General features: G+C 40.6%; 1 protein-coding gene across 2 annotated transcripts in view; it reads left to right on the forward strand.

Annotated features, from left to right (window-relative positions):
- The window catches only part of PTPRB (protein tyrosine phosphatase receptor type B), a 111802-nt gene that overhangs the window by 27162 nt on the left and 59716 nt on the right, over nucleotides 1–24924 (forward strand). The window contains exons 1-7 of one of the 2 annotated variants that reach the window (XM_074375404.1): nucleotides 3761–3969; nucleotides 4357–4630; nucleotides 16630–16905; nucleotides 17690–17947; nucleotides 18601–18864; nucleotides 20671–20940; nucleotides 21959–22219. In XM_074375404.1, the coding sequence (XP_074231505.1) occupies nucleotides 3916–3969; nucleotides 4357–4630; nucleotides 16630–16905; nucleotides 17690–17947; nucleotides 18601–18864; nucleotides 20671–20940; nucleotides 21959–22219 (1657 nt within the window). In that variant the 5' untranslated portion in view covers nucleotides 3761–3915. Of the gene's footprint in view, nucleotides 1–3760; nucleotides 3970–4356; nucleotides 4631–16629; nucleotides 16906–17689; nucleotides 17948–18600; nucleotides 18865–20670; nucleotides 20941–21958; nucleotides 22220–24924 lie in introns of those variants that run through there. The other variant, XM_074375403.1, reaches the window with a different exon arrangement.

Here is a 24924-nt window from a genome sequence, read left to right on the forward strand (position 1 = left end):
CAGCTCCATGGGGGTGTCTTCATAACCTAAACTAACTGAGGCCTGGCACACCGTAGGTGTTCAGTCGGTATTTGCTGAGTGAATGAGTAAATGAATTATTTGACTCAGGCCATCGGAGCATAGGAGGTAAACAGGAGAGAGGCATGGGGTGAGCAGAGGCCAGATCACGAAAGGCCTCTTGTAGGTCATAAATTTGGATTAACCAACCAACTTCACCAATCTGCTCTCTCTTCATTCCCCCAGCGTTCTCTGCAGCCAGCTAGGACTGTGATCTCAAGGAGCAGTTCTCGAAGTGTGGCCCTGGACCCCTGATGACTGGTTGTATCATTCAACATGTTGGTTCCTAATGTGATCAGAGCCATGCTTTCCTCCATTAATTCATAATTAATGACTATGTAAATTATAACAGGGGGGAGGGTATAGCTCAGTGGTAGAGTGTACGCCTAGCGTGCACAAGGTCCTGGGTTCAATCCCCAGTACCTCCCTTAAAATAAACAAACAAAAAACCTAATTACCCACTCCCCCCAAAATAAAAATAAATTATAACGATTACTCATTAATTGCTATACCTACCTGTTTAAAAGGCAGCTGTTTAACCAACATTAGACATTAGACTCTCCTGTCTGACCAAAAGCAGCCCCACCCCCACCCCCACCCACGAAGTCTGGGGAAGGCTTCCTCGTGGCACAGAGAAGAGGATGTCCCCTGAAGTTACAGAGAGGCTGATTCCAAATTCCTGGAATGCAGTAACGTCTAAAGCAAATGCAGTGTCATTACATAGGATAAATAGGTTCAAAGGCAGTTGAGGAATTCCAAACAAAGGTGAGAACAAAGGGAAAAATGAATCATTTTATTTATAATTTGTACAGTAGCTTCAAATACACTCCTCTTGGGAAAGATGGTATCTGGCCACCTCTCCCAGTCCCTTATTGCCGTACATCTACTACACATCACTTTAATTTTTTATATTAATATAAGTGTTTTTCTAAAGGTAAATCAGTTTTTAAAAATGGAATCAGTAAAAACCTGAGTTTAAACTTCCCCTCCTTGTTTCATAAAATGCTCATTCTTACAGTTTCCTTAGGACCCACCAATGAAATGGGAGCTTTGCTCTGAGCCTTAAGATTCCTCTCCCTCCCCAAAAAAAGCACCCCAGCAGTTATTTACCTTAGGAAAAGAAATATCTATGGCCCCTAGTCCTTTTCTTCATGGACTGCTATGATTCTTTATGTACATTGGTATTAAAATAGATAAAGGACACATGATCCTCAATGTAGATGTCTCTCTTTGATCCAAAATAAAATGACTGTGTTTAAATAAATCACTCCTTTTCCTAATTCATATTCCCATGGGTGTTATTAGCAGATCACTGTTAATAACATAGAATTTGGAAGCATCTGAACAATGTTCAGATGTTGTTGTTGTGAGACTATTTTGTTATTCCCTTGTTTGATGAGTCCTCTTTGCATTTTGCCTTTTCAGTGTAGTTGCCACTATTATAAAGCAGTGTATTGCATTATAGTTAGTGTGTAGGGTATGAGTTACCATTTTAAAATTAATTGATAGGGTATAGTAGGTTGGTGATGTGATAGTTTTTAAAAAATGTTTGAGAAAGCTTGGCGAGCTTAGAAAAGATCGAATTTACCAAAGATTTCTCCATAGGACAGAGGGTAGTTCATGAATTTGGGTGGAAAGATTTCAAATCTGAGGGCCAGAAATATAAAAACCTCATTGAGAAAGACAAAGAGAAAGATGGGCAGCAGAAGGTAGGTAAGTGGGATGTATGTGATGGATGAGTTTAAAGCAAAACGTGTGATTTGGCTGCAATCTATTACGAGGCAAACTGACAGATGGACAGCACACTAAAGTTCGCAAAGGCACTTTAACGTATGTGATCTTACTTACTCTTCATAATAGTCTGGGAAGTACTAGGGGTAGGTATTATTTCAGTTTGACAGATGAGGAAATCACTTTGTTTTCTGAATACAGCAGAAAAAAGAGAAAGGTAATGTTAAAAAGGAATAAAGCTAAAAAAAAAAAAAAAAAGAGAGAGACCCCTGTAAAGGCTGAAGGCAGCCTGTAGGTTCGCCATATCTAACGGGGAGAAAAGGGAGACATCTCTGGTGATGCTGAAAGGCATGCCAGGCGGTGAAAAGCCATTGAACTTGGGGGCAAAATACAGAAGGCAATGGTTCTTCAGTGACACAGGTGACCTGGGCAGAGAAACAGGAAAGATTCCGTTTTCCCAGAAATACACACGTTTTAGGTTTGACTTTCTTTGAATGTTTGCTAACTTGAAAAAGAGATTTGAGATCTCCGATCTGGCTGCAGATTAAAAGCCTATAGAATCTTTGAAAGGGTAAAATTTTCATTTTTTTCATTAAAAGATTTTTTTAAAGGTTTTCTAAAAAAATTGAAGTAATTTTCATTTTTTTGCTTTTCCCCAAAGTAGACACCTTTGATATAGTAGTCCATAATACAGCTTTATGTATAACCTATTTGAAAAGGAAAGAATATGTCACCCTTCCCATTGATTTAGCTCCAGAATATTCTATTTTGAAAAATCTCATCTCTTTTGGCAGTTGTCAGGGATGGCACCCAAGAGAAGCAATCAAACATTATTCAGGTTGTTGCAGTATTTTGCTACTGTCACCTGTGTGCAATTAAACATTTTTGCTCTTTGGTTATTGGAAACTCTTTTAAAATCCATTTTCAGATACATGATCATTCAGGTACTGAGGCAATTGCTAAAAGTTAGTGTCAAAAACTAAGTGAATTTCACTTTTTTTGGTAACATGTGGGGAGCTGAGCCATCAAGAGTGTTTGCTCCAAACGAGAGTTCATATTGCTTGCTTTCTTATATTGCTAGGACAATTATGGATGAAATGGCTTCAAACTTCTGGATGGTCAGTGATGAGGCTGTTTTGCATGTGGGCTGCACAATTGGTGGTGATTACATTTGTTCTTGGTTAGTATCATTTGCATAAGATTTAGGGAGGGCGCAGAACCTGTACTCAAGAGAAAGGGGAAAGTGAATGGCAGGAAAAAATGAAGGTCAAGTTGACAATGGACACCATCCTTTCGGGGTCTTTTTCTCTTGGTGGTGTCAGGGGGATGCGCGTTGGGACTAATGAGTGCTTCGAGGTGAGAAGGGCAAAGGCACTCTAATAAAAGGCTTCAGGAAAGAGCGAGGCGACCCAGGGAAATCTGCTGTGGTCAAGTTTAATCCTGGGAAAAGAGGCCCCGGAGAAAGCAGATGAGGAAGATAGGAAGGAAGACAGGGAGGGGGAGGCGCAGGGTGTGCAGGGAGGAAGGGGGCGGGGGTGGGGGGCTGGAAAGTGAGAGGGAGCAAGTCCTGATGCGGCTGGGACGGCGGGGTGGAGGACCACAGAGTGGGAAAAAGTGAAAGTCGGTAGAGGAGGAGGAGGAGGAGAAAGAGGCAGAGCCCCGCGGCCCCGGACGCGACCCCCGGCGGGGGAGAGGCGGCGGCGGCGGCTTGGCCCGGCCTGGGGCCCCCTTGGCAGCCTCCGGCGTTGGCTCCTCGGGGCTCCCTCCCTCGCCGGCGCATTGTTCCTTTGCCGGGAGACGAGGAAATTGCCTTTTGATTGCGGAAGTCCGCGGCCGGGGCTCGGGGCGAGGCAGCGCTGGTCAGAATGGCAGCGTGGGAAGGGCGGCGCGCTGCCGGCCCCCGCCGCCTCTCGCGTCCGCAGCCCGCCCGGGGCGGCAGCAGCGGCGGCAGCGGCGGCGGCGGCGGCGGCAGCGACGGCCCCCGCACGTCGCCAGCCCGGAGGCCCGCGCTCTGCGCCCGCGGGGCGCGCTGAGCGCGCGCGCAACAAGTGGTCCCCGCGCCGCCGGCCGTCGGGGCCGCCCCGCGGCCCAGCCCCGCCGTCGAGCCTGGGGGAGCCGCCGAGCGCCATGCGGAGCCATGCGGCCGGGCTGGCCTTGTGGACCGCGCTGAGCCTGCTGCAGGTGAGGGCCGCAGAGCAGGTCCCCGCGGGCGGACGCGCCCCGCCCCGCCCCGCCGAGGACCCGATCCCCGCTCCGCTCTCTGGCCTCCTGGGGTGTGTTTTGCAGGGGGAGGTGGCGGAATTTCTTCCTCTTTTCAGGCCCCAGCCAGACTGACAGCTCATGCTACCGTCAGGGGCAAAAAGCCACCTTCTCTCACCACCTCCTCCGGGTAGAAAGAGGCCTCCCACCTGGGTAGCGGGCCTTTTCTCTGGCTGGAGGGCAAAAGGATGGATGCGCTGAGGCTGGGGGCGAGGGGCAGGTGGAGGCAGCTTGCGGAACTGGCTGCGAACACGTCCATAGGCAGGTCTGGACTGCGGGCTTCAGCGGTTGTCTCTGGTTCCTTTGCAGACTGGATTGGGGGAACCAGTGAGATGCAACTTCACCGTGACGCAGTCCAGGGTCTCCAGCCGGTCCGTGTCTCTGCAGTGGAGAACTTTGGCGTCACCCTGTAACTTTAGCCTCAACTACAGCAGTGACACGTCGGGGGTCGCGTCCTGCCACCCCGTGCGGATAGACAACGCCACCTATGGATGTAACCTCAAGGATTTACGAGCGGGAACCATCTATAACTTAAGGATTGTGTCTCAGGATGGAGAAGAGAGAACTGTGGTCTTGCAAACAGGTAAAGAGTGACAGGTGCAGTTGGACGGCCAGGCCACTCTGGGCTGAGCCCTGCCTTTTCAAGCTGGGTTTTCATTTGAGTTCCAGGCATACAAAATAATAATAATAATAATAATAATAATAATAATAATAATAATAATAATAATAATAATAATAATAATAATAATAGTAAAGGTTAAAAACATCTGTGAAGATAACTGTTGACAAAGACTTCTCATCTCTGATCTGGCCAGAAGCAGCTTGGTTGACTTCCAGAGATTTCCCTAGTGCTGAAAACAGCAGACTAGCCACTTGAGAAACTGCGGCTCTGGAGGGAATTTTTTAAACTGATGTGGTTTGAGCTTCCATCACATTAAACTGTCAAACCCTGGGATAATTTTCAGGCAATGTTTTTAGAATAAATAATGGAAGTGCAATGATTAGGGATGTGCCTTTCCTCAACGTAGTTTTATTTTGGAACCAGGACATAAAATCTTCAGGAATAGAATAGTCATTCACGGGGGGAAATCAGGAAAGTCTCTTAAAATGAGGGTATGAAAATTCTCTTTCTTATCACTTGAATAATTAAAACAGCGTAATATCAGAGATCATCCTTTGGTTACTCTGCACCTTAAGTCAGTCATTTTCTGTTCACTTTTGGTAAACCCTTCCATGCGTATATGGTAAGAGTTTGTCTTTCCTTCCTGTTTTCTTGTCTGTAAAATGAGACCTGGTCATTCAAGTCCAAGTTCCTACCATGCGTGTTACCTCATTAATCCACATGGCCACTCTCAGATGTGCTCTAAATTCTCTAGTGACTTTGATGTTTTATGACTTCATTAGTTTTCCCTTTAACATTGTCTTTATTTGTTGCAATAGTCAAGCCTTACTTTCATCGAGAAAGTCAAATTTAACCGAAAAATTCCAGAAGTTAAATTTAGAAATGTGTTGTCTGTGTCCTGAACAAAGATCACTTCAAGGAACATACAGTTCTTTGAACAGGTGTGAGAATGGCCAGTTATCAGGGTCAGGAAATGTAACTGGGTTCATGTAGTAAGCCAATCAGATATTCTCTTATTAATTAAGAATGCTCAATTTTTAGATCACTTGACCTATGTCAGATGAAAGTTAGATAATTTCTGAGATTTACAGGAATTTAAATTTAAGGAAAAGAAACACATCTTGTTAAGAATGTGGTTGTGTTTTTGTATGAAATCAAAGAGAGACTGAAATCAAACACATAATTAGAACATTTTACAGAAGTTTAAGCGGCTGGGATTTTAGTTATAAAGTTGTTGGTTTCTTGGTATGTGAAGAGAGTTTTGTGAACACTTAGATGGCTAATACTGTGAAATTTATGACCTAGACCTTCCAGATGTGTTCTTCACATTTGATAAAGTGTCTGTGTTGAATGGAGCAGAACAATTTTTAAAAACAGGTGAGCCTTCAAAAGCTTTGGGGAGAAAAGATGAAGACATTAAGGCAGAATACACTCTTTTAACCCAGAGATTTTACTTCTTGAAAAAAAAAAACATTGATGAAAAAGGATTCACTGTGGGTGTAACTAGTTAGAATGTGTTTCGAGTTGAATTATGCATGGAAGTGTTTCCAGTCCAGAGACATTTGTGAAGTGTAAGAAATATTTGCATTTTATTGACTATGTTGAATTTTAAAAAGGCTTCATCAGCACTCACAATTGTTAGCATTCAGTGTCTCATCATTTTTCTTAAGGAGTTACTTTTTACAGCACCACAAATATACTTTGCACCACAAATTTTATGAGCTCCAGGCCAAATGTGAAGAATGAAATTTGCAGGTGATGTTTGTATAATGATCATTATTTTGTACTTATTTGTATGATGGTACAGCCTTACTTAGGATTCTTCATATTTTTAAAATAATTTTCTTTAAATAAATATTTTTAAAATTAAGACATATAAAAAATGTTTTAAAGAGAATAAGTTTTGGTTAGTTGTTATTTATTTTTTGTCAGCACTTTATGTGTTTTCTATAGTTTAAGGACATACGTGAATTTTTCCTTTAAGTTAAGAGAAAGTACTAGGAACTAGGATTCCTGTATATTAATTGTTAAGTAACAGAGATGAAGGGGGCACAAATCATATTTTACTGTTGTTAAAGCAGGATCAACTAGTGGCATAATATTAAATCTGAGATAGAACTTCAAAAAAAAAAGTCATTCGAATATGTGGTGCTTTTCTTATTCCATACACCTGTCTTGTCAGGATAGAATAAAACAGGGTAAGAACAAGGTGTAATTTGGCTGCAGAGACAGCCGTTGCTTTAATTATCTCTGTATCATTCCAAGTGGGATTTGTCTGGCTGTTTTTCCTGAGAAGTTATCTAAAATAGTTATTTTAGCAATGTAGACATGACCTTAAAGATCAGAAGTGTTAACTAAATGGGGACTATTTCAGCAACAATCAGTTTTCAGTCCAGATTTAAAATCAGAATTGAAAAACGTAAGTGGATTCAAATTCAGCTCAGCAAACATTTATCGAGCCTGAATTCTGCAGGGAATTACTCCAGGGAGTGACTGGTTTGTAAAGATGGCAAAGAAAACATGGTCTCTGCCCTTGTAGTCTTGTACAGAGGTGAGGGAGGGTCACGGTGAAGGTGGTGACCACTTGTTTCCTGGATAAGAACCTTGCCCTGCCTCGTGTATGCCACACTGTCCTACCATAGGAAAGATGTGTGGCAATTCTTAGGTGTATTTGGTCATAAATGGTCAATGCGACCCTGCAGTAAATTGACAGCCAGAATACTTAGTTGTGAATTCATCAGATGTCAGATTGTGAAGATGTCAGATATTGAAGAACTCAGCGCTTTTGTTAACACTGTGTCCTCGGAGTCTAGAGCAGAGGCTGCAAACTAGTAGCCCCTGGGAGTGTCTAGGTGTCTAAATAATTGATACGTTTTGTTTGGCTCTTGTCATGTTTGTGAAAAATTCAGATTATTTCACTAGCATGATGAACAGAAAATTTACGTAAATATCAGTCTATGGATTCTCTTAAAATATTGGAAGTTTTGGCAAAACTCAGCCAGTCTGCCCAGAACTTTCTAGAGCTGGGCTATGGCTTCTTTCCTTTCAGGTACCAATACACTGGAATCCCCCTAGACAACTTCATTGCTCTCCTTACCTGAATGCGTCCTAAGGACATTTTAGATTGTTTAACTGTAGCATTCTCATTTAGAACTTTGGTGGGAGGGGGGCTTTTATCTTCCCACCAATAAGAAGTCATTTTTCAGTGCCTAAAAGGGTACCTAGTCCTTGGCAGGTGTTCGGTAGAGATTAGCTGGATAGATAGATGGATGAATGAATGGAGAGATGAATGGATGGATCTACAGATGAATACATGGATGATAGATAGACAATTATGAATAAATGAAGTGAATATTTTAGTAGGAGAATGTACATATACTCTATTCTCCTTGGGCTATGGGTAAGTTATGGAGCCCAGGGAAGCAGTCCGCTGGTAGAGAACTTTACCTATAGGAAGGGTATCTTAGTGGCATATGCTCTCTTATTAGTTCCAGATACTGATTTATCAGCCTAGAATAAAAGGCAAAAAAAAAAAAAATAGCTCTTTTAATGTAGCGCATTCTTTTGTCTTTATTTTAAAAAAAATTCAGGAGCTTTAATTACCAAATCACCATATCAGCTGCTATTTCCACCTCAAAATGTTGCTTATTGTGTTCGTTTTCCCAGGCTTCCATAACAAAGTCCCACAGACTGGGTGGCTTAAACAACAAATTTATTTTCTCTCGCAGTTCTGGATGCTAGATGTCCCAGATCAAGTTGTCAGCAGGTTTCTTCTGAGGCTTCTCTGGTTGGCTTGCAGACGGCCACCTCGGAACGTCCTCACACGGTCGTCCATCTGTGGTGTCTGTGTTGTAATCTCTTCTTATAAGGATGCCCATCATATTGGATTAGAGACCACCCTAAAGACCCCGTTTTAACTCAGTTACCCCTTTACAGGTCTTATCTCCAAATTCAGTCACAATCTGAAATATTGATGGTTAGGGCTTTGACAGACCAATTTTAGAGGGACGCAATTTTAGTCCACAGCATTTACATGGCTTTAAACGTATGTCATTATTTCTCAATAATGTCTGTAAGCTACTAGCATCAAAATCTCTTGCAGAGTTTGTTATAAAATGGTATTATTGGCTTCCACCTCATATGTAATGAATTTAGGAGCGGAGCCTAGGGTATCTGATTGTAAGCAAACATCAGAGTGAATCAGTGTACACTGGAGGTCAGGAACTCCCAATGTAGCTCTTCTATTACTCGTTGGCATTAAGATTTTGGTACCATTCCTCTTTTTGCCAAATCTATAACGCCTAGGAGTGTTGTTTCCTTTCCCAGGAAGAAAATAATACTCTAACATTTGTCCCGTGTTTTTATAGCATAGAAAATACTTTCACCTACCTTGTTTAGTAGGTAAGAGTATCAGGTATATACTCTGCTGACCATATAGTGTTTAATTTTATCCACGTGGCAGTCCTGTGGAAGAGGCGTCGTGAAGGCACAGGTTGCGCCGTAGTTAAGAGGAGAGTTGTGAAAGCAGCCTCCTTCACCACTTACTAACCACGTTGCCTTGGGCAAGTTACTAGCCTCTTCTAATCCATAAAATAGGGATGATCAGAAAAATAATGCTCACTTCATAGGGTCGTTTTGAGGTTGTAATTGGTGCATACATAAGTTCCAGAATCGTTTTTGTCACTTACGAATTGTGTAGGAAGTTTCCTCTTACTACTTTCAGGATGGAGATGAGATTGATGTTCATAAGAATTGACTAATCCCAGATCCACCCAGCTCATGTGTGATAAACCCAGACCAGGAACGCTGGTTCACTGGCCCCAACTCCAGTTCTTTTCACTACTCTGTAGAAAGGATACCATTTTTAAGTTGGTATTTGTTCTTTCAAATTACATATGATATTTCACTGTTACCTTTCTACTCAACTGTTAAAGAGAAAAACTACAACAAAATGCTTTAAATCTTAAGATACTCAGCCTGCACAAGGGTAGAATAAGGATTAAATGAGTTTTAGTGTAACAGAGTCAATTTTCAATTGTGCTGAATTTTGGGTGATGGGCTTCAGTATTTAGCAATCAGCCATTTGCTGTCTGTTTATTTCACAGATTCTGCAGTCAAGCTGAGTTGCGTATATGGTATCAACCAACTTAATTTGCTGAACTTGACCTTCTGTGTACTTGGGAGTGTCTTCCGTTAGTCTGACTTCTGTAGGTGGGCATGGCTTTCTATAGGTTAGCAAGACATAAAATCTGATTAATCTAGACAGCATGGAAGAAACTTTGTTTCACCTTCCATTCCCAGACACCAATTCCCTGAAATCTCCTTGGGGGCTAAAGGACAATTCTGACACCTTTATGACCTTGTAGGAGAAGTCCAGCCCATTCTATATGTCTGAATGTATATAAACGAAGGTAAATCTATGCAACTAAAATTAACATGGTAGGTACACATATAGATTTCCAGGGATTTGGGGCTTTGATTTTATTTTTCTTCCTTTCGGAAGGAAGGAAGGAATAGTATGATGAACTACCATGTACTCACCACCTACCCTCCACAGTTACCAAGTGACAATCTTGTTTCTCTGTATCCCCACTCACTGCTCCACCCCACATCATTTTCATGCAATCCAAGTCAGCAATTTAATTTCATTTATAAGTATTTCAGTATGCATTTCTGAACGATAAGCATTATTTTTAACATAACTACAATGTCAATATTGTACCTAACATTAACAATAATTCCTTAGTATCTAAATGTCCAGGTTTGGAAGCACACATCATGAACTTCTCCATGAGAGAGGCTTCTGGGCGGCAATCTGCTTGAAAGAGGAGGCCAAGGGACTTCCTTCCCTTTATACTGCATTTATGTAGTGCTTTAGATAATATTGAGAAAGCCTCCACTGTTAATATCCAAGAACTGGAGTAGGGCTGCCGGAGGTCGCCCTGGGGATGGGGATGTTACAGTTCCCATCAGCTGGCAGGGAACCCTCCGTGCTGGCATGGTTCCCTAACACTCGGGAACTTTTCAGTGCTTTAGCGGAAACTGCTCGAACTCCGAAGTGCCCTCTCTTCTCTCTGATTTCTAGGACCCGCTTGACCTTCCTTCCATACGCGCTCTAGTTCATTCCCTTCATGAAGCTCCCCTCTGAGACCTTTGCCCTCGGAGACCACTCTTTTGTGTATTCACCTTGATGCCAGTCTGTGGTATCCTTCATGGCAGCAACACTCGCACCAACTGCTATTGACTGAGGCCCCACCATGGGCCAATGCTGTGCTTAACACTCAGCTTCCGTCACCCCTTAACTCTGTAAAGCAGACCTGGTTGGACCCATTTCACAGATGAGGGAACAGCCTCAGAGTGGTTAAATACTTAAGTCACTGCTTGAAGCGACAGTGTTAGGATTTGAACCAGGTCTAGTCTGACATCAAAAGTCAGCCTCCCTGACGGGTCCCCTTTGAGTTTACCTTTTTCACTTATGCCTTGACTGCCTGAGTGAACTGTAGACCCTCAGAGGGCCGGCCACCTACTACTGGCATACCTAACGCTCAAATAGGATGACCCTTAAAATAACACAGCATCCCCCACTGTTGTTAGTGGTGATGTAGATGATGTCAAACTGCTTTAATGTCGAGGCTGTTAAAACTTTCAAAGTTCTTTGCCTCTTGAACTTCAGTGCATAAAGTTGATAAATGAAATGCATATTAATCTGATATACTAGCATAATATACTATATTATCTTATAGACAGCTGTCTATATGTACCAGCAACAATCACAAAGTAAGACAAAATGACCTCTCCATAAATATATTTAATTAACTGGAGATCATGAGCAATTGCTTTTCCGTTTTGTTCTTCTGCCCATTTTCAACAACCTGCACTAAGGGATGGTTTGTGACTTTTGCCACCGCCCCACCTCCCAATATCCATGAGAAAATTCCCAATTATTTTATACGAGTGGTGGATGTTCACTTCATTTTGTTAGATTGCTACATAAACGCAGCTTCGGGTCACCTTGCTATGTTGCCTTTAACTAGAATAATATCCTAATTCCTGTAAAAGTACAGAAGTTGACTCTAATCACATAAAAAATAGATGTCTCGGCTTGGAGTTAGTGGCGAAAGATAAGCTGTGTGTTGGAAAGGCAGGTGAAGGGTAACACCCTGGTTGGGGAGACCTGAGTGCCTGTGGGAAAACTCTGACTTCATTTCATGAAAACCTCTTGGTGCTTTCACGGGAATGAGGATGGCAGATGGGAGAGATACCCAAACAGCTTATTTGGCAACAAGGGAAGGCAGAGAATAAGGATGGCACCCAGAAAACTCAGAGTAATCCAAACACAAGGTGATGGAACCCCAGGTTAAGGCAGTGAGATTAAGGGAAAAAAGGAACAGACGAGAAAAATATTATTAAAAAAAATAAATAGAACTTTACTGGCCACAGAATTAGATTTCACTGTCATTAGGGTTGTTACTCATTTATCTAGGCTACGGTATCCATACCATCAAATGAAATTTCTGTAACTTTGTCTATTATTTTTCATGGACGTCTGGTTTGATTTTGTTGTTGTTGTTGTTGTTATACTGACTGTGGGACTCAGGGCACCATTTCTCCCCCTGGGACAGCTGAAGTGTGATAGAAAGAACAAGAATGCACGACTTGAGGCCAGGTGTTAGGAGCTCAGCTGACCCATTTGTTATCTACGTGTCGTAAATGAGTCACTTAATGCCTCTGAGCCCCTGTTCCAACTAAGAAAGCACATCAAAAACCATCAGATCCTACACAGATATATTATGTGCTATTATGACTCCAAAAAAAGCTTTTGGCACTATGAATTGCCTGCTCTCTTGTTAAAAGGCTGAATTTATTTCCAAAATAAATACTATCATTTGAATTCTAAACACTCGGCAAATTCCTATAACAATAGATAATAATGTTTTAATGGCCATATAAAAGAATTTTTAAAGCAAATAGCAATTCCATTTTATACATTGGAGTTTCTCCCTGTTCCTACGTCACTTTTTTAAAAGGAAAAAAAGGAAGAATCCATTTGGTTCAGGAATTTAGCTATACTTTATTAGAAAAATTGGGGTGACAGCAGGCCTAATTATGAACTTCTTGGGGCTCCGGATACTGGTAAATTCATTGAAATAAGAGCAGCTGAATACTGCACAATTTTGCATTTGGCATCCCATCTTCCATGTTCCAGGTCCATCTGCAACAAAGAAGTACAGGCAAAGATGTCTTAACTTTGTGGCTAATGATAAATTGTGATATACTGATTGAGATTAAATTATTGATTTAAATTGGTTTTCAAGAGTTCTCATAGCTTGCAATACTTCACTGGTTACTATACGTTTGAGAGCAATGGGTGGAAAAACCAGAAAGGCTATAAATGCACACACGTGTGCACTGGTACCTCTAGGCATCGGCATAAATTACGTAAGTCAAGGAGGGTTTTCTAATTACGTATGAGCTGTCATATGATGAAAAGGACATATGACTAAATTTTCGAACAGCATTAAAACTGTTTCATGTATCTACCTAGATATCTAGATAATAGATAGGTAGGTAGGTAGGTAGGTAGATAGATAGATAGATAGACAGACAGACAGACAGACAGATAGATGAAATTAGCACCCTGACGGAAATATCTAATTTGTGCTAATAAAATATAGAAAACTTTTTTTTTAATACAGCAGAGTTTTCCTTAGACTCAGATTGAAAAGAAATCTGAAAGCTATTGAACTTCTGCAGGAGGCATAGCAGTAGTGGACACCTGCCAGCAAAGGGCTTTATCGCAGCGCAAATGGGGTTTTAAGTGTTTGTTTCCAGGGCAGGTTCTTGCAGCCCAGGCACTTCCCAGTCGCATTGTTCCTTTGTTCTAGCGGATGTACAAAGGATTGACTGTTTTGTTTTCTGGCTCACAGAGATTAGATAAAGTCTGCGCTTCTGAACTTCACCCTCTAAGCACGCAACCTTAAAATTCATTTTCTATAGCTCATAATTCTGCAGATTATATACGTTTAGAGCATACTGATCGTGGCATCATTTTCCTTAACCTTTGTCTGGCTTGGTGGTGGACGTCAGTGACAGCATTGATCCCTTTCAGAGCTATCACTGGAAAGCAGTTGCCCCTCTTGTCCTTGTCCTTAAAATGCCTCTTCAGCAAAAATGTGTCATTTCAGTGTGATGTGACAAGGTTGCTCTTGAGTTTCACTGGCTGTTAGAATCTCGTGGTAACAAGAAAACTTTCTGGGAGGAGAAATTATGTTCTTTCCTTGTATTACGACGTCCTTAATTATAGACTGTTATGTAGGATAGAACATTTAAATAGTATTGCCACCAAAAAAAAAAAAAAAACCCAGCCCATACTGTTTTTCCTCAAGAACCCATAAGTGAGAATCATCTTGGGAATTTTTAAATTTTATCTAAAGGGTTAGAAAGTTAGTTCATGGGAATGAACTGATAAGATTTTTCCAAGGTTTTTTTGTTTGTTTGTTTGTTTTTTAAGAAGGCAATTGAAGCTATTATCAGTTTAGAGTACAAAAAAAAATATGGTATTCCACTTTTGCATCCATTTTGTCAGTGATCCAGTGGAAATTCGTTTTTATGATCAAGTAGACAAAATAAGTTTACACTGAGGAGTGCCCATCGTATTCCAGGTGAAGTCTCTCGTATATCTTCTTACTCCTCAGATCACTCAAGAATATGGGTACCAGAACTATGCTCCCCAGACAGGGGGAGAAATGGAGGCTTAGAATGTTGAGTAACTTGCCCAAAGTTCATGACTGGTAACGTGCAGGAGGCGAGATTTGAGTTGAGTTCTGACTCCAAAGCCCACGCTCTTTGCCGCTACATCCCCCTGCTTCTGTGACGAGATCTTCCTGATTAAAGGAGGGATAATAATAATAATAGCTAATATTGAACACTGACTACGTGCCAGCTATTGTTCTAAGTGCTCTAGATAAAGTACTCAATTTAGCCATTGGCAGCAGCGTGGATGGATCTGGAGGATGTCATGCTAAGTGAAGTAAGCCAGAAAGAGAAAGAAAAGTATTGTATGGTATCACTCATATTGTGGAATCTAAAAAAAAAAAAAAAAAAAAAGACACTAATGAACTTATCTACAAAACAGAAACAGACTCACAGACACAGTAAACAAACATGGTTACTAGGGGGGAAGGGAGTAGGAAGGCATAAATTTAAAGTTCCAGATTTGCAAATATCAACTACTATATATAAAATAGATTAAAAACAAATTTCTTATGTATAGCACAGGGAACTATATTCAATATATTATAGTGACCTATAATGACAAAGAACATGAAAATGAATATGTGTATTGTATGTATGACTGAACATTATGCTGTACATCAGAAACTGTACTTCAATAAAAAGAAAAAGAATATCAATTGACCATAAAAATAAGGGATTATTTCTGATTTCTCAAGTATGTTCTATTGATTAAAAAAAAAACCCTCAACTTAACCTTCATAACAATTCCACTAAAAAGATGGCAGTGTTATCAGCATGGCATAGAGGAAACCACCGAGGCACAGGGAGCGTAAGGAATTGCTAAGAAGCAGGAGACGCGGATTCAAGCCCAGGCTGTCAGACTCTGGAACCTACACTCTCCAGGTGAACCTGTGCTGTGCTGGAGTGTAAACTGCACAGCCTTGTCCTCCAAGCTCACCTGAGCTTTGAGCTCTCAAAGTTACTGCTGCCTTGGCTTGGCTGTGTCTAGCCTGTGTATGGCATCTGTAGGTGACCCCTAGTTCCACTGAGCGGTCTGGTTATAAATGCCTTTTGAATATAGAAAAAGACTGCCTCGTTCCGGTTTGTGTCAACGTTAGCCACAGGTGAACACTTTCTTAAAACATAAACTGTTCTAAGGAGATGCTAACTTGCTCCAGTTATTTCATGAGTGAACTGTAACTTACCAGGAGGTATATGAGAACTGAGATCTCTACAGCCAGGTCACTGAAACATCTGAGCTGACTCTTGAAATTTAGTCCCCAGTATCTTAATCTCACTTTCTAGACCAAGAACCATGTAGGACTTCTGAAAATGACTCACATGTAAATGTCTGTCGGTGTTTCTACTCCCAACGTTCACAGAAGGGAGAGCCTTATTTCTCAGATGGACTTACTGCATCCCTTACTTACTTACTTACTTACTTACTGCATCATCTGCTCACTAAGCATTATTGACTTAGTTCCTAACGTGGAAATGTGCTGTTCATCCTATTTCAAGATCCACGGTGAAGATATATTACACAGGAAATAGGACTCCTCAAACTAACCCATGGCTTTGAGAGTTAAAACTAAGTAAACAGCCAGGTGCAGGACTAACCCATTCCCACCTGCTCTGGGAGCTCTGGCAGCTTCGGAATGTCCCAGAACTCGAGTTTAGAAAGTCTAGGGACATAGTGGCTCCCAGTTGTTGGGAGAATTCATTCTGGTGATCACACCCAGCCTGGGCTCATAATCAGATTTGTATCTTTGTGGTTTTCTGATATCTGAAAACAATCTGAAGTTTTGTATATTTAACCCCCTCAGAACCGACAACCTAAAAAAGAGAAAGTTTAGTACAAATTTTAAAATTATTTCTTAATATTTTCTGTTGAGATTTTCAGTATTTATCCAGGCAGAGCCTGGATGTTTGTCAATGTCTGAAAAATGCAAAACTTGCAAACCAAAGAAGATATAACCTTGCTTGGAATTCCAAGCTCAGAGCTGTCTTTAAAAAAAGATGTTATTAGGGGAAAAAAGGAGTTTATATGACTAGTAGCTAAATGAATTTCTTTTTTAAATAAAATGGTAAGTTTGCAAGTGATGTACAATGCCCATTTGTTTTATGGGCAGCAGATTTGTTAAGTTTTGCAGGAAAATGTACAGCAAAGCAGGCGTGTATTTGCAAAAGTCTTCAAGCTACCTTCTCTTTTATTTTTTGCCCTGCAGATCCTTTGCCTCCTGCTAGGTTTGAAGTCAATAAAGAGAAGACTACATCAACCAGCTTGCATGTTTGGTGGACTCCTTCTTCTGGGAAGGTCTCCTGGTATGAGGTGCAGTTACTTGATGATAAACAAAAGACACAGGAGTCCCAGATTCAAGGAAGAACTTCAAGGAATGAATATACATTTTTTAACCTCACTGCTGGTAATAAGTACAATATTACCATCACAGCTGTTTCTGGAGATAAACATTCCTCTACAGTTTATACCAATGGATCAACAGGTAAGACCTGTTTACAGATAGTTGGGTATTTAATAGTCTATGCTCCTTTTGAAATTATATTAAAGTCAAGAAATGGGAGTAGGATACCCTGAGATCAAAAATAAATAGGTAGCTAGATAGGTAGCTGGATGGATGGATGGATGGATGGATGGATGGATGGATCTATTCATAATAGGTAGACAAACAAATAAATACTGTTTGATATAGAGGAAAGACTGGACTGGAAAATGATGTGTGGTCGTGCTGCTAGCTTGCTGGGTAATTCTGAACAAGTCATAGGACTTCTCTGGGACTTGAATTTTCTCCAAAATGATGATAGTTCCCAATGGCCATTCTGACTTAAATCTTAGTCAACAGGATTTTCTGCCTCATTGTTTGTGAGTTTGTGCCATAGAACTTACTTTTTTAATGTTTTTCTTGCCTGTATAGTCTTCTCATAACATCAAGTCACGTTTCCTAAACATCCCTATGTTTGGAACAAGCCTTTGCTTTCACCCACGCCTCCCGATACCAGGGACGCGTTACCACTTCCTTCCATAATGTACTGTCTTAGTGTTCACTCTCCCATCATTTTCTCTCCTGTTTTATTGCTTTCTTTCCATTTTTCATCGTCTGTGGTTCTTCCCTTTTTTGTTTCCCTTTACTGCTATGCCACACCATGCTTCATTGGCAAAAGCTACCTTAATACCTGTTAAGTGAATGTGTGATTTCAGATTAAATGTGTCTGTATCTTCTGTAAGGAAACTGTGAATGACACTTTGGAAATTGCATTTTTTCCCGCTAGTGCCGTCCCCAGTAAAAGATATTAGTATTTCACCGAAAACTGATTCTCTCCTGATTTCCTGGTCACGTGGCTCTGGGAATGTGGAAAGATACCAGCTGATGCTAATGGATAAAAGGATTCTAGTTCATAGTAATGCCGTGGACAAATACGCTACTTCCTACACCTTTCATGGACTGACACCTGGTCACCTCTATAATGTCACCATTGTTACTGAGGCGGCAGGGCTGCAAAACTACAGATGGAAACCAGCCAGGACAAGTAAGTTTAATGAAACATTGTTAATTTATATTACACCATTAGTGAGGCCCCAAATTATAGCATAGGCCAGAGGTAGAAAAAAATATCACCAAAGTGTCTCTCCTTTGTAATCATTTTTCTTTGATGAAATAATGAGGCAAGGATTAAGCTGGAACTTTATCATGATTCAATATGAAAAATAAAATATTTTTAGCACACAAAATTTGATGATGCTGGCCAATCAATCAACCAATCTTATTTCTCATGTACTTGTTGTTATTGAATACATGAAGATGGGAAGAAATTAGGCAGATGATAGACTTCTTTGAGGATTCCGCTTAAAAGATTTTTAGAATTGAAAAAGGCGATTGTAAGTTTTTTTGACCAAGTCATCATTAGCCAATAAAGACCCTTAGGCTTAGTAAGATAAGAGCGGCTCAGGGTTGCCCAGCCAACCAGTGGCCAAGCTTGAGCCAGAATCTAGGGTCCTGACTACTGTGGTTGTGCCCTGTCCACTTGCTAGACAGCCTCTCTTTGGTTTTGCAGTAATATTTCTTTTAGTTCATGAAGTCATTGTTTTCTTCAGAGCAGGGATTAAAACACAGGTCAAAATTTGGCCATAAGACCGGTGCGATATCCTGAGTTAAAATCTCTTTCCCTTTCTTCCTAACTAGCCCCCATGGAAGTCTCAAATTTGAAGGTGACAAATGGTGGCTCTTTGACCTCTCTGAAAGCCAAGTGGCAAAGACCTTCTGGAAATGTGGATTCCTACAACGTTACCCTATCTCACCAAGGGGCCATCCAAGAATCCAGACTGTTAGCACCCCAGATTACTGAAACTCAGTTTAATGACTTAACCCCTGGGCGACTTTATCATGTCACCATCAGCTGTGTCTCTGGTGAACTGTCTGCTCCCAAGGTGGCGGTGGGCAGAACAGGTGAGTCTAGGGCTCCAGAAATTCCTTACTTGCTCAAATCACTCTCTGATCCACCTTAAGACAGAACAAAATAGGTTAGAAGGAAAATTCCTTTCCCAACCTGAGAAGCATGGTCTGCATGACTGAGGATGCCTGTGGGCCAGGGCCCCATGTAGAGAGTCAAGCAGAGGGTTAATTGCATTCATCTGATTTATTTATGCAAACGTATTTGGATTGATTCCTGAATGATCTGTGTAACTCACTCTGTCTTGTGCTTTTTCACATCACACCACTTAAGTAGCAGAAACGAATCCGCATTGATACCAACAAATGAAACATTTCTGGTCAACTCTTATAATGAGGGCCAGTTAACACTTACCATGTTTCCTATTAATTATTTTATTAATTAATGTCACCAAACATTTATTCAGTGCCTTCCATGTAGAAATTACTGTATTATGAGCTTTGAGAGTTGTTAAGATGTCAGGGTTCAACAAACTATACCCTTCAGCCAAATATGGCCTGTGACCTCTTTTTTTTTGTAGAACCCCAAGCTAAGGGTGGTTTTTATATTTTCAGAGAGTTTTTTTTTTTAAAGAAAGAAAACAAAAGAAAAACATGACAGAAGCCATATGTGGCCCACAAATCCTGAAATATTTACTTTGCAGATCCCTGCTTTTAAGGAAGTTACATGCTAATCACACAAATGTAGAACACACACACACACACAGAACAAGCAGTGCGTCTGGATAACGGTCATTGTATTGTTATTTCCACGGATCAGGCACTGGCACAACCCTTTATACCATCGTTTCATTTTGTTCTCACGGTAAAAACATGAGCGAGGTCCTGCTATTACCACCGTTTTATAGATAACTCAGAGAGAGCAGATAACTCGTCCACAGTCATCCAGCCAGTAAGTGCTGGGGTTTCAACCAGGCGGTCCGATCCCGGAGTCCATTGTCTGTGCTATTGGAGACCCCAAGGAAGAGGCTTATAATTGACCAGAAAGAAAAGAGAACCAAGCTCTCTTTCAGAAGATCGGTAAAGACTTCTTGGAGGAAATGGCCTTTCACTCAGACTTTGAAAATGTGAAGCTCTTAGCAAGTTAAGAGGGGAAAAAGGAAAGGGCATTTGAAGTGGAAGGCATAATACAAACAAAGGCACTGAGGCAGGAGAGCCCGGAGACTCACAGGCTACAGAACGTAACACTGGAGACCAGCATTCAAGAGTGAGGAAGGAGGGGAGGTGGCTGCAGGGCCCAGCCAGAGTGAGGACTGGAAGGATACGGGGTCTGATGTGGGGCGGCTACAAATGCCACACCACGGGCTTGAGGTTTTATTTTATAGTTAATGGAGAGACCTTGAAAGTTTTTGAGCAAAGGAATAATAAGATCAGAGCTATATTGCAAGAAGATTAATCTTTTCAGTTGGAAAAGAGCGAGAGGAATGTTTTGTGACCACAGCATCCAGGGTTTCTTCCAAAAGATGCCACATCCATCAATGTCACCATCGTTAGAAGCATCATCATTGCTGTCTCTGGCGCTGGTGTATAATCAATAAAACACAGTGTTCGTATCACCAGGTTATTAACTGTGTTACAGAAGATTGCATTACTGATGTATTACTAAAATGATTTTAGCGTACATTTCTTGAATGTGAAAATGTTTCCAAAATACTCATTTACAATTCACAGACATCAGGAAGGGATAGAAATGATTTGAATTGCAGATATTAGGTCTCTCATCTCCTGTTGCCCATGAAAAGGAAATGAGTATCCTTGCTTTCGGTTTTTAGTATCTCCTTTTGACATCATTTCACCATTTAGTTCCAGAAGCAGTTGGGGACCTGGAGGCCAACAGCAGTGGTTCTACGAGGTCCCTGGTAGTGAGCTGGTCGCCCCCTGCTGGAGACTGGGAGTGGTATCGTATCCTGCTCTTGAACGATTCTTTAACGCTGCTCAACATCACCGTGGGAAAGGAGGAAACACACTATGTCATAGATGACGTGGGGCTCATACCGGGAAGACAGTATGAGGTAGAAGTCACTGTTGTGAGCGGAAATCTGAAGAATTCTAAGCGTTGCCAGGGCAGGACAGGTAAGCAAATATCGAGGTGTTAATGACTGATGGAACCTTACTTTGATCCTTCTAAGTAACCCAGGTAACCTGTCATACCCACAGTGTTCCCTGAATTTGAGAGATTATAGACTTGCAGACTGAAGTAAGTTGGTAATGTTTGATTTTTGTCAAATTAGAACATTAGAAATCACTTCCACTAGTAAGTCCATTATTTTTTTTTTTTTTTTAAAAAGGGAGGGGGAGAGACCTTTTTAACACCAAAAGAATGGGAAAAAAACAACCTGAGAGCTTCTTCCCCACAAAAGTAAATAGTTGATAACCTGTCGCTGGTGATCAGGGTTAGAGAACCACTGCCTGGACCCAGTGTTGACTGATGGGGGGATTTCAGGGACCAAGGAAGGGATGTTAAAATGGAGAGGGATATAGTCAGATTTTAGGGCAGAGGAGAAGAAAGCTACTGAGATGTGGGTTTTGGTGTTCTTGCTGCCACCACTCTACTGTGATTCCTTCGGCAAGTCACAACTTCTCTGAGTCTGTTTTCTCAACTTTCAAATAAGAGAGTTGACCTGCTAAACTCAACATTTCTATGAAAAATCCCTATGGTAGGGCATACTCCATTCTTGGAGTGAAATTCAAATATATTCTCTCTTAGTCTTGCCTGATAATAAGGAAATGTCTACTTTGACTCAATGTTCTGCTTAGAAGAATAACAAAGAAAAGGACCAGGACACGCCTTTAGCTTGCCAGCTGTGCGTTCCAATCACCTCTTCATTTTCCAAATATTAATACGCACTGGATGATGATCAAAAATAAATGACCCCAGAAAGTATTTTTTTGACTCCTTATTTCTGGTTATGTCACACGAACAAAGTTTTTTTTTTTTGTGATTAGCTTTTTTTCCTAAGTGCTCATAAGCATGCAGAAAAGAAATGCTAAATTACAACTCTCCTGTGGATGGGAGAGATCAGATCTCTAAGGAATACTTGAGTGTATCTGAGTTAATCAGTGACCCAAATGTCCATTGCTTTTTTCTCAGTCCCCCTGGCTGTCCTCCATCTTCGTGTCAAACACGCCAATGAGACCTCGCTGAGCGTCATGTGGCAGAGCCCTGCAGCAGAATGGGAGAAATACATCACCTCGCTAGGCGACAGAGACCTCATATTTATCCACAAGTCGCTCCCCAAGGATGCCAAAGAATTCACTTTTACTAACCTGGTGCCTGGGCGAAAATACATAGCTACAGTCACCAGCATTAGCGGAGACTTGAAAAATTCATCTTCAACAAAAGGAAGAACAGGTAATATTTTTTATAAACTTTAGGCTTTGAAAGTATCCTGTCTGCTGAATTGTCTAACATTCAACTTATAAATTCATTAAGTGCTTGTTGTATATTGGGTGTGTATATATATATATATAATCTGTGGGTTTTTTTTTTTTTTTTTGTATTTTCCATGTATTTGCTCTCTGGGCTATAGTCTGGATAATTTCCTCAGCTCTTAGTTTTCATTCATTAATTATTTCTTTACTTCTGTCTAATCTATTTTTAAATCCACTCATTGAGTTTTAAAATTGAATTGCTATGTTCTTGACTTTTAAACGTTTTCTTTGGTTCTCTTCCAAATCTGTTTTGGATTCTGTTACTTTTTAGTCAGATTTCCATTCTCCTCCTTTACTGCTATAAGGATATAATGATTTGTATTTTACATTCTATGTCTGATCACCGTAATATCTGAAGTCATCAGGAGTTTAGTCCTGTTGTTCGTTGAGTTTTCTGCCTTTTGCTCATGGTGCTTTACTTCCTTAAATGTTTGTGATGTTTTACTGTAAACTCCCATACCTTGGAATTCTTTGAGATATTTTTTGAAAGTGGGTTTCAGAAAGAATTTTCTTTTCATTTGATTCTTTCAGATGCATAGGACTACTATCAACCCAGACCTATTTTAGTCTAAATCGTCAACTTGAGGTTTTTTTGACCACACAGGTTTTATGAATTTGGGCTGCAAACTCACTGGAGCTGTCTTGAGGTTATGAATTCTCAGTGGAAATTTTTTCTTCTCTACCCAGTACTAAGGAAGCTGCAGTGATATGGGGGAGTAGAGAGGAAATATTTATTTCACTTATACTTAGACTGTAACCTTTCAGGATCCAGTACTACATAGAGTCACCTATGATATTCCTCAGCCTGGAAAAGTCCAACTGGTAGACCCTGCAAAACTATAAAATCAAAGCTTAAATTTATGTTTGAAAGATGCCTTCACGATGAAAGTCAGCTTCAGTGATCCAGTGACCTATCACTTTCTTGTGGGTCTCTGAGAATTCCTTACATTCTTGACAACTCATTCATGCATTTACATTTTTATGTTTTATCCAACACGTGCAGTTGTGTTTACTGGAGGGATTTTCATGGTATGTGCCAGCAATGAAAGTCCAAGGCATTGTTTTAGGCTTAAGACCACGTTCATTGCTCCCACCACTCATATTGCATTGTCATATGGTAAGTGTCTGTTTAACTTTGTAAGAAACTACTAAACTGTTTTCCAAAGGGGTTGTGAAATTTTACATTCCCACCGGCGATGTGTGAGATTTCCAGTCCCTCCATATTCTCAGCAGCTCTTGATATTTTCGGTTTGTTTGTTTTTAATTTTAGCCATTCTAATAAATGCGTAGAGGTATCTCATGTGATTTTAATTTGCCTTTTCTTAATGACTAATAGTTTCAAGCCTCTTTTCATATACTTAATTACCATCCATTTATCTTCTTTGAGGAAGAATGTATTTTCAAATACTTTGTCTATTTTTAATAGGGTTGTTTGTTTCTTATCATTAAATTTTGAGAATTCTTTATTCCAGAATAAGTCCTTTGTCAGAAATGTGTGTTGAAATGTTAACTCCCAGTCTGTGGCTTGCCTTTTTAAAATGATTGAAGTCTAGTTGATTTACAATATTATGTTAGTTTCAGGTGTACAGCATTGTGATTCAGTATTTTTACAGAATATTTTTCCATTAAAAGTTACTATAAGATAATGGCTATAATTCCCTGTGCTGTACAATATGTCCCTGTTGCTTATCTATTTTATATGTAGTAGTTTGTATCTTTTAATCCCATACCTCTAGTTTGCTCTTCCCCCATCCGCCCCACCCCCACTTTGGTAATCACTAGTTTGTTTTTATTCTCTCTGAGTCTGTTTCTGTTTTACTTACACATTCACTTGTAGTTTTTGGATTCCACATATAAGTGATATCATACAGTATTTGTTTTCCTCTGTCTGACTTATTTCACTAAGCCTAACATTCTCTGGGTCCATCCACATTGCTGCAAATGGCAGAATTTCATTCTTTTATGTGGCTTAACATTCCACTGTGTGACTATGCCACAACTTCTTTATCCATTTGTCTGTTGATGAGCACTTGGGTTGCTTCCATGTCTTGGCTATTGTAAACAGTGCTGCCGTGAACATGGAGCCGCATGTATCTTTTCAAATGAGTGTTTTTGTTTTTTTCCAGGCATAGAACCAGGAGTGGAATTGCTGGATCATATGGCAGTTTTGTTTTAAGTTTTTTGAGGAATCTCCATCCTGTTTTTCATAGTGGCTGCACCAATTTATGTTCCCACTAGCAGTAAATAAAGGTTCTCTTTTCTTCACATCCTCTCCAACATTTGTTATTTGTAGGTTTTTTGACGATAGCCTTTCTGACAGGTGTGAGGTGAGATCTCGTTGTGGTTTTGATTTGCATTTCCCTGATGGTTAGTGATATTGAGCATCTTTTCATGTGCCCATTAGCCACCTGAATGTCTTCTTTGGGAAAATGTCTATTCCGGTCTCCTGCCCATTTTTTGTGATAGAGTGGTTTGTTTTTTTGATACTGAGCTGTATGGACTGTTTATATATTTTGAATATTTCCTCCTTGTCAGTCGTATCGTTGGCAAATATTTTCTCCCATTCTGTAGTTTGTCTTAAAGTTTTGTCAGTGATTTCCTTTGCTGTGCACAAGCTTTAAAGTT

Source organism: Camelus bactrianus, chromosome 12 (genome assembly GCF_048773025.1).
Source record: "Camelus bactrianus isolate YW-2024 breed Bactrian camel chromosome 12, ASM4877302v1, whole genome shotgun sequence".
NCBI classification, from domain to species: domain Eukaryota; kingdom Metazoa; phylum Chordata; class Mammalia; order Artiodactyla; family Camelidae; genus Camelus; species Camelus bactrianus.